Below are 10,143 nucleotides of genomic sequence, written 5' to 3' on the forward strand. Positions count from 1 at the left end.
TACGGATAGAGAGCCAGGACTTAGGAGTAGAGAGTCCCCGAAGCAGGCTACAGCTGTCTGCCGTGCAAGTAGAGTTCTTGGGAACATCTGTCAGGAGGAACTCCAGAGTACGGTACTGGAGATCTTCACACTTAAAGGCGCTATAGAGGAGACGTTCAGGAAAGGCACATAAGTTTGCGGAGTGTGGAAGGGAGCTTTCCATCTTGCCTGGAGGTTGTCTGAGTCCCTGACCCGGAGGACACGGCACAGAAGCGGGCACTACAGACTGTGAGTAAAGCTTTGGAACTACATGCTCTGGTGTCCTCCATTCCTTCCTGCATCTGTCCACCTGACACTGCTACATCCCCTGCGCCGGACACTACACCATCTAAGTGTCTCCACATCTACACTGCCCTGGGACAACAGCCCTGCCTGTGGAGGGCTATACCACCATTGCTGCACCACACCATCTGTCCCGGAGGATCTGCATGCAGCATCGGCTTAACACCTCCCTTGCCGAACACCACAGGTGGCGTCACAAACTATTCATCTAACTACATTCCACCATTCACATCTTCCTATTACTTGGGCGCCCAGGGCCACGGTCCGGGTCACCGCTGCTGTGACACATCCCGCTGATACCGGCCCGGTACCGAGTACCCCACAGCCCTGGGAGGGCGACCCAAGGGTAATAAGTTTGTACTGGATTCTGGAGTGGATGGGTAGCCAGTGTAATGACTGGCACAAGGTAGAGGCATCGGGGTAACTTTTTCCACATGCCCATCAATTACACGGAGGGCGAGATTGTGGAGCATAGTTAGATAGCCGAAGGGACCCCCACCATTTGTTTGTCTGTATGGGACCCACATATTCCACCTAGCAGTCCTGTACCTATAGAGCAGACACTTATGGTGCACTCTACCAAACTCTCGGAGGTCTATTTCTGGTGCAGGGGCATCTGTGGCTATCATAGGGTCATGTTCAGTAGAAAAGAGGATCCAAAGATGCCTTGGCAGAAAATTCTGCAGAGTTGACCCATGACTAGAAGACTTCACCCCAGGAAGAGTTGTGAAATGCAAATACCTGCAGCTATATGATTATCAAATACTATGCTTTTTTTAGACTTTTCTGTACCTCATTCACCTGGTTCACATGGTGCTATAAGTTGGTCAATATATGGCAGCGTTATTTGGCCATAGTATGATAGTATTTTCTATTACTGTAAACTCATGCATAAGCCTGTCCCATAGACATGAATAGAATCTATGGACTGATCCATTCAGTCTCCATGTGGTGGTGATATTTGGTGATTTTTTTTTTTTGTAGGACTGGGTACTTGGAACATCGACCACCTTAGTAGTTGAAGAGCATCTAGAAGGAAAGGAATACATTGTGAGTCTCCATTATATTAGCCGCAACTGTTTATGGCATGACCTTCTGATGGCATTATACATCCAAACCATAACAATAAGTCTGTCCTGATGTCATCTCCTGTTATCACATTAGGAAATGTCCTACTCTTCTCTAACGCGGTCTTTATAAATGTCTTCTAGTGTCTGTGTGTGACTGACGGAGTCTCGCTGGCCCCATTGCCTTTTGTACACGTCTCCAAATATTGTATTTCAGAATCTCCATCACCGGGTGTCATACAAGTAAGATCTGATTAACACAGAAAAATAAGAACTACAGAAGATAGTCGTGATAGTCCATTCACTCAGTCCTGTCACATTCTGCATATGATATGGACTTAGGCTTTTGTAAAGTTCCTTTAGAAAATCCACATCACTTGAGATCGCCAATGGAATGGTGTCGACTAGGAGAGCAGGGTGTGAGGCCACATTGTTAGGGTCTATTCACACAGTGTACAATGGAGGAAGGCTATGTTGGAAGGAACAGGAGAGGCTACAGACTGTGCCTTAGGCTGCTGCATGCGTGTCACAGGCAGTGAGCAAACTTCTATTTGCAGGAGGGTGCAGAGATGTGGCTTAAGGGTCATCAGCAATGATGCAATGCTGTGCATACCATATATTAGAAGTAGTGGGTATTTCCTACTGTGGATACACGGGGGTCAGCAGGTGCCCGAAAGATCATAGACCAGTGCTCATCCTACTGGATGCTCGCTCTCCTTTTACTGTGGGCATAATACTACTCAGTCAAGAGAGGGTGAGGGTAAAACAGTGTTGTTTCAATACTTTATTGAACCACAAAACAACGATAACCCATAGAACAATCCCAGCAAGATGGTGCAAAATTACAGAGTCTCAACCTTCCTCTGATTTGCAGGGGTTAGAACAGATGCAACTAATGGCTACCAGGGCCAACTACCCCACCTGTGGCATGCACAGAGAGGAGTTAATATCAAGCTTAGGAAGCTGACAGTCCTTTGAGGTACGTGGCCAGGTGACTGGAGGGTCATAAACTGGATTCTCCAAACGTCTCCATGGAGCCAGGTGACTGGTGGGTCCCAATCCTGACTTCCCCAAACGTATCTATGGGGCCCAAGTGACCAGTGGGTCCAAATCTTGGCTTCCCCAAACACATCCATGGGTTAAGTGATGGTTAATAGAGCAGATCTGCATTCTTTCAGCCATGGCATCCTGTAGAACATCAAATCTGTGTCCCTCATGATGGAACCATGATGTCCTGGCTGCTATCCTGTAGAGTATTTCTGGCTGTGGTTTTGTAAAAAGCCTCTCATTCTTTCAGAAGGATAAAAAAAATCACTTTTTATACCTACTTCTATAGTTGAGGTCATCATCCGCATGTCAGGGGGGAGGTCGAATGAGTATAACTCTCATTGAGTATTTAATCATTCTGCATAGTTCATTGTTCTCTATTTTGCAGGTCAACAAACTAGCTAGCCTGGAAAATGTGTAATCAACATATTAACAAACATCTATTGTTCAATTTCCTTGTCTTCCTGTCATCCAAGATAACAACCCAATATGACTCACGAGTCAATGTTGAAGGCTCAAACAAACAATAATCTGTGTTTCTTGGTGAACCAAAGAAAGACACACAAATTCAAAAGTCAGCATAAAGATAATGTATGTCTCTGGGCCTACTGAATTTACGTCTGGATAATATAAGTTTAAATGCTGTGTCGTCACGCCTACTAATATTACTTTTTTACTGTAGTTTTCCAAAATTTCAGACCCCAACATTAAACCTAGATATTACAGACCCCAAACTAAAGGTGTTGTGTACTACTAGAACAACTCCTTTCTTAAATACTGTATTACCTAATATAAAATAAAAATACCCTATACTCAGCTACCATACTGGCACCATTCCAGCGATGCCTGCGCTGGGTCAACCAAGGTCACGTGACATTGTTATGCCCCATTTAAATCCAGATCCTAAAATAAATTTGTGTCACAAGAGCGGACCCCAGAATAAATTTAGACTCTAGACCGAATGCCAAGATTAACTAAAATCCCAAAATAAATTTGGAGAAAACTGAAATTAATTCAGACATAACCCCTACATTGGGTCCTGATTAGTGATGGGTGAGTATACTCATTGCTTGGGTTTTCCCGAGCATGCTCTGGTGTCCTCCGAGTATTTTGGCGTGAGGACACTTAGTGGGGAATGTCTGTTTGTTAGGGAATCCCTACACGTATTCAGGCTGTCCAGCAGCCGTAAATTATGCAGATGCGTCGACATGAACTAAATCTCTGAGCACGCCAAAATACTCGGAGGACAACCAAGCATGCTCGGAAAAACCCGAGCAACGAGTATACTCACCCATCACTAGTCCTGATGCTTATAGCTACCACACTGGTGCCAACTGACCCACTGGGCTCCTACTCAGTTACACAAAGGGAACAAAAGATTTATCTCAAATCTTCAGAATTTGGCTGAGATCTTTTTGAACAAGAGCATAGAATTTGTTTCCCCACAACCCTACAGGATATACGGTACAGCATACAGTACAATTAAATGGAGGGGCAGCAAAGTGTCTCAATGGTCAGCACTGGTTTCCTCCAGGTTCTCCAGTTTTCTTCCACACTCCATGATACATTCCAGTAAAATAATTGGCTTTCTCTGAAATTAGTCCTAGTACATGTGTCCAAAAATAATATTTCTAGCCGCACTGGGCATCGGTGATGATGACAATCTATGACGCGGCGGAATATTTTGGCACAATAGAAATAACATGTATAGATAAATCTTTATTTTAATATTATTGTTATGATTACTATTATTGTAATTTTAGCATATGTAGCGAGTCATGAATTAGACTAATGTCCGCTGTTTGGTAGATGTCAGAAAAAAATTCTAAGAAAATTCAGGAGAACATTCTGCAGAAAGCGATAGGTGCCATGAGACAAGAGGGCTGGCATTACAAAGGTAAGAGTCCTGGGATGATAGAGTCCCCTCTATGCTAATGAGCGTCTCCTATATTAATACTGAGATCTGCATGGTTAAACGCATCTGTAATGATAATTACCCCGTGTGCAATAGTGCAGGACTTTCCTCTCCATAGGAACTGCAATTCTAGTGAGAATGAGGGTTAGAAATTGGTCCAATGGTCATGAAAGGTGAGTGGCCGGGTGACCATGATCTTCTCTCTCATGTCTCACAGTAAAATGATTTTATGCTTTGAATGGAAATAAGGCTCTCCAGTATATCCATTAGTTTGTTTTCCTCAACAGCACATCTAAGGACCTCAACAGCACACCTAAGGGAGATGTGACATTGAATGAACAAATAACTTGGCTCAATAAATTCACTCTAAAGTCCCTCCTCATTCTGTCTAATAGATGTGTTTCCCGAGTGTTGGGTCTCTCTCCATGACATTCACATTCCCTAAGAGTCATAGTGAAGTGTGCACAATGGAGCCATGCAGGACCTGTGACTATGTGGACACGAGGCCACCTAACTCCTAATATGAAGCAAGTGCAGTGAGGACACTTAGTGGGGACCTAGTGATAGATATCCTATAGGTATTATGCTCCTACGTGGTCTAGCGCTGCACATATAGACACTACACTCCTCATCATCACATATACTGTACCCAGGAGAATTCTGATGGCATTATCCATTATGTCACCACCAGGTCTCTTTGGAGCCAAAATCATGATGACAGGAAAAGGTGCGATTGTTCTTGGATTTATATGTACCTTTCAAGACTTAAAGAGCCAGGTAAGGTAAACAACCCATCTTAGGACTGGAGACTTATACCCTCAATATGCCCCCCAAAGAGTTCTGATGCCATCTGTATACAGAGAGGACAAGGCAAATTTAAGTATGATGAAGTAATAGTATTTCGTATGAAAGTGAGTGACAAAATCCTACCAAAAAGTGAGTGTGAAATGGCCCTTAGATGAAGAAAAGGGAATGAACTAATGACCATAGTCGTCTTCGGGACACTCTCGCGAAAATCAATAATCTGTTATCCCTGTACCATGTGCTGCCCCCTAATACCCTGCACTAGGCATAAGATGATGGAACAGTTTTTCCAACAGATTATATACCATTGTTCTCTGTTATAGGATGCTTCACGAGGAGTCTAGAAACGTGTCTGGGCCTGATGATAACCACTTCATGTAGCCTATCTGTGGAGAACATTTCATACATAATTGCTAGAATCGCATATGTCCATGCCACACTTAATTGGGCAGAAGCAAAATTATTGGCGATGTGACACTTTTTATGAATGCACCCACTATGTCAATTAATGAAGCTAAAATACCTGAATTATTGCCTTGCCTCTACAGATAATCGTTCCTCTGCTGAAACCTGATCTTTATGAAGTCATCCAGGCGGCCATTGGGGAAAGACTCTCTTCTCATGTAGTCACTTGGTGTCTAGAGAAATGTATGGGTAACACTGCCACAACGAGGAGGGAGGTCTGGAGTAAGTAAAGGCTCAACACTGTGCTACGCCTTTTCTATAACTTCCATTCACTTCTGTGGGAGATAAGGAAGAATGTAGCACAGTGACCTACTCGGCCACATCTGGCAGACGTAGGAAGACAGATATTACCAAGAAGCTATGATAGGAATCATCCTTTAACTATGGGGGCTGAGAAGAGGTCCATGATCATTATTGTGTAGAGACCCAGAGAGCTTGGTCTTCTAAAGAGCATAGAAAACTTTAGTGTATAAAAAAAAAGAAAAAATACTTTATTTTTAGGTCCTGTTGACATTGCCAAAGCCAAACAGTCAGATCCAGAAGACGGATATAGAAATTCCAAGCTGGCATCTGATGAAACTGTGTCCACTGTATCAACAGCCACTACTCCCATTATAGGCTCCAAGTGCGACGAAATTGTGACATTTCCCGGAATGGCCTACAGAAAAGATTATCCATCTGCATCTCAGAAGGGTAAATTGAGGTGTGGAGTTCTCCTACTTGTACTTTTTTTATTAATACAGAGAAACTTCTATGGGACGACAACACAAAATTGGATTGGTTTGGTGGTCTTCTAAAAGTACATGTCCAGCACATAGAGGAGATGGAGGAGAAACAGAAAGTCTGGTCTGGATAAGGTGGTCTTCTTAAAGAACTGGTCTTCTGGAGAGGATTGATTATACAGTGGGGAAAAAAAGTATTTAGTCAGTCAGCAATAGTGCAAGTTCCACCACTTAAAAAGATGAGAGGCGTCTGTAATTTACATCATAGGTAGACCTCAACTATGGGAGACAAACTGAGAAAAAAAAATCCAGAAAATCACATTGTCTGCTTTTTTTTCATTTTATTTGCATATTATGGTGGAAAATAAGTATTTGGTCAAAAACAAAATTTCATCTCAATACTTTGTGATATATCCTTTGTTGGCAATGACAGAGGTCAAACGTTTTCTGTAAGTCTTCACAAGGTTGCCACACACTGTTGTTGGTATGTTGGCCCATTCCTCCATGCAGATCTCCTCTAGAGCAGTGATGTTTTTGGCTTTTCGCTTGGCAACACGGACTTTCAACTCCCTCCAAAGGTTTTCTATAGGGTTGAGATCTGGAGACTGGCTAGGCCACTCCAGGACCTTGAAATGCTTCTTACGAAGCCACTCCTTCGTTGCCCTGGCGGTGTGCTTTGGATCATTGTCATGTTGAAAGACCCAGCCACGTTTCATCTTCAATGCCCTTGCTGATGGAAGGAGGTTTGCACTCAAAATCTCACGATACATGGCCCCATTCATTCTTTCATGTACCCGGATCAGTCGTCCTGGCCCCTTTGCAGAGAAACAGCCCCAAAGCATGATGTTTCCACCACCATGCTTTACAGTAGGTATGGTGTTTGATGGATGCAACTCAGTATTCTTTTTCCTCCAAACACGACAAGTTGTGTTTCTACCAAACAGTTCCAGTTTGGTTTCATCAGACCATAGGACATTCTCCCAAAACTCCTCTGGATCATCCAAATGCTCTCTAGCAAACTTCAGACGGGCCCGGACATGTACAGGCTTAAGCAGTGGGACACGTCTGGCACTGCAGGATCTGAGTCCATGGTGGCGTAGTGTGTTACTTATGGTAGGCCTTGTTACATTGGTCCCAGCTCTCTGCAGTTCATTCACTAGGTCCCCCCGCGTGGTTCTGGGATTTTTGCTCACCGTTCTTGTGATCATTCTGACCCCACTGGGTGGGATTTTGCATGGAGCACCAGATCGAGGGAGATTATCAGTGGTCTTGTATGTCTTCCATTTTCTAATTATTGCTCCCACAGTTGATTTCTTCACTCCAAGCTGGTTGGCTATTGCAGATTCAGTCTTCCCAGCCTGGTGCAGGGCTACAATTTTGTTTCTGGTGTCCATTGACAGCTCTTTGGTCTTCACCATAGTGGAGTTTGGAGTCAGACTGTTTGAGGTTGTGGACATGTGTCTATTATACTGATAACAAGTTTAAACAGGTGCCATTACTACAGGTAATGAGTGGAGGAAAGAGGAGACTCTTAAAGAAGAAGTTACAGGTATGTGAGAGCCAGAAATCTTGATTGCTTGTTTCTGACCAAATACTTATTTTCCACCATAATATGCAAATAAAATGAAAAAAAAACAGACAATGTGATTTTCTTTTTTTTTTTTCTCAGTTTGTCTCCCATAGTTGAGGTCTACCTATGATGTAAATTACAGACGCCTCTCATCTTTTTAAGTGGTGGAACTTGCACTATTGCTGACTGACTAAATACTTTTTTTCCCCACTGTATAATGTGTGTATACAGGTCATGGGTCATCTGGATTCCCTGTCATTGACATGTGGAAGCCCCCTAAATTACACACCCAATCTCTCTGCCCTTCTCAAAAGTTGGCATGTTTGTGAGCAGTCATAAAAAAAAGTTTTTTTCACAGACAATTTGCTCTTCTGTACAGACTGATTATTTTCACATGAGATTTTTCCATACTTGCCAACTTTTTAAGACCGTTTTCCAGAAAATGGAGTGAATGAGTCTTACAAAGGCCAAATCATAATTTGTATGTCCATATCCAAGCCCGTTTCCAAAATTCAATGCCCCATTACCACCTTCTGAATTCACTTATGGTCACTTGCGCTCTATGAAAAAGCTTTTTCTGAGGCTTCTGTGGTGCATCTGTGATACTTTAATGGGAGTCTATAAGGTTTTATAGGATCTGCTGAAAACCTATCCTGTTGATAGCTTGTTTTCAGAAGACACCAATTTTCATTTAGTGGCATTGAAATTGTTCTGTGTGCAGAGCTGTTGCACATTAAAATTAATTATTAACCTGTGTTTATTTTCTGCCTTGATCTCTTCCTAGCCCTAGTTTAAATGCTTTGCCAACTATTAAACAAATAAGGTAATATCTGGAGCTCAGCCATGTTCCTTTACTACTCCTCAGTGTCCTTTGTGCAGCAGGAGCCTCTCCCCTATGTCCTGTTTGTAGTAAAACAAAAACACCCCACCCATATTTGAACTGATCAGCGGGAGGTTAACCCCTGTGTTCTATGCGGGATTTCTACACGACTGTGTCAGGATCTCGCAGAAAATGCAGTAGACCAATATATAGAGGACGATTAATATATTGAACCTTGAAATGAATGTGTAAAATAAAGGGATCAATACATATATTTATATTTCTAAGGTTCTTGTCTCTTTTCTTCTTTCTTAAAAATAGAAATAAATTACTTTGCTCTGATGAGTCCCATACGACAAATGACCCAACCTCAGTTGTCGCACAGCCTCAACCAAAAGGTACAACTTCTGGGATGTGTAAGGTCAGAGGTATCACTGTTCTCTAACCAGAAGGTAAAACAAAAAGCTAAAATCCAGACAATATGTAGTCTCAGTCCACAGTATGACGACAAGGACTGGTGAAAAAGCTTCATGTGGATATATAACATTGTGATACCCTGAAGACTCTGCTTTCCTGATGGTGTCGGAATCATCAGCGATCAGATGTAATCTGTGTGACCCGGACAACAGTCTGTAGAGAGCAGCGTAAGACGCAGAAAAAAGAGCTGGATAATAACCACACATTAATGTGTCTACAATATCCTAATAAATATGCCTTTAGTTAAGCAACAGTAAATGGTAGGAACCTGGTGGGGACCACTGGATGGTGAAGTCATTTGCCCCTCTAACACTCCCGATAACCTGTTCCTGACCACATCTCTCTTGCACTCAGATGAACCCAGCTCTGTAGAGAGAATTATTTGGTGATTTGGTTGCTTCCCAAGGGGAAGTGCAGTTGTTGTCTCCTCCCCCGAGGAGCTTTGTTATTGTTATTACTATTATTATACAGTATTATTATACACCAGTGATGTCACTGCTCTCATCTTCTCAGTTCTCTTACCAATTTCTCATTGTAGTGATGGGAAATGTTCATCAATCCCTGAGACGAAAGGTCCGATCCTTTGATATAAACACGGCTCAGTACAAGGATCCGGTGTTTGTCTGCTCATCCACCAGCATTGGAGACAAAATAGAGGTGAGAAGATGAGTTATAGAAACATGTATCCTTATAATACCAGGAAATGTGTGGATTTAGGTTTGTATTGGAACTTTGGACAATTTTCTTCACTTTCAATGTTGGATACAATGACAAAACAAAAATAATAGAATAGATTGGCCTTTAAGGGGTTTGTTCAAAGATCCATTCTCTAACACCGAGCAGAAATTTTGAAAATGACAACAAATTAAAGATGGATGTATAATATAACTCTGTCTGTTGTTCTGCATTGTTCCAGGTGGCCATGGCTTGCAATC

At 42.5% G+C, this 10,143-nt stretch overlaps 1 protein-coding gene and 1 long non-coding RNA gene across 2 annotated transcripts in view; both read left to right on the top strand.

The window, feature by feature from the left end:
* Positions 1 to 2,856, top strand: part of LOC141097506 (trifunctional purine biosynthetic protein adenosine-3-like) — a 31,886-nt gene extending 29,030 nt beyond the window's left edge. The window contains exons 5-7 of the mRNA XM_073584730.1: positions 1,306 to 1,371; positions 1,533 to 1,631; positions 2,824 to 2,856. Of these exons, the coding sequence (XP_073440831.1) occupies positions 1,306 to 1,371; positions 1,533 to 1,631; positions 2,824 to 2,856 (198 nt within the window). The remainder of the gene's footprint in view (positions 1 to 1,305; positions 1,372 to 1,532; positions 1,632 to 2,823) is intronic.
* A 2,747-nt stretch (positions 2,857 to 5,603) lies between these two features.
* Positions 5,604 to 9,859, top strand: LOC141097429 (uncharacterized). Its single transcript, XR_012233957.1, has 4 exons — positions 5,604 to 5,841; positions 6,121 to 6,322; positions 9,053 to 9,129; positions 9,747 to 9,859. It is a non-coding gene; the product is annotated as an uncharacterized lncRNA (long non-coding RNA).
* Positions 9,860 to 10,143: the final 284 nt, after the last annotated feature.

This window comes from Dendrobates tinctorius, unplaced genomic scaffold (assembly GCF_039654945.1).
Source record: "Dendrobates tinctorius isolate UK_male_01 unplaced genomic scaffold, ASM3965494v1 ptg000084l, whole genome shotgun sequence".
Lineage (NCBI taxonomy): Eukaryota > Metazoa > Chordata > Amphibia > Anura > Dendrobatidae > Dendrobates > Dendrobates tinctorius.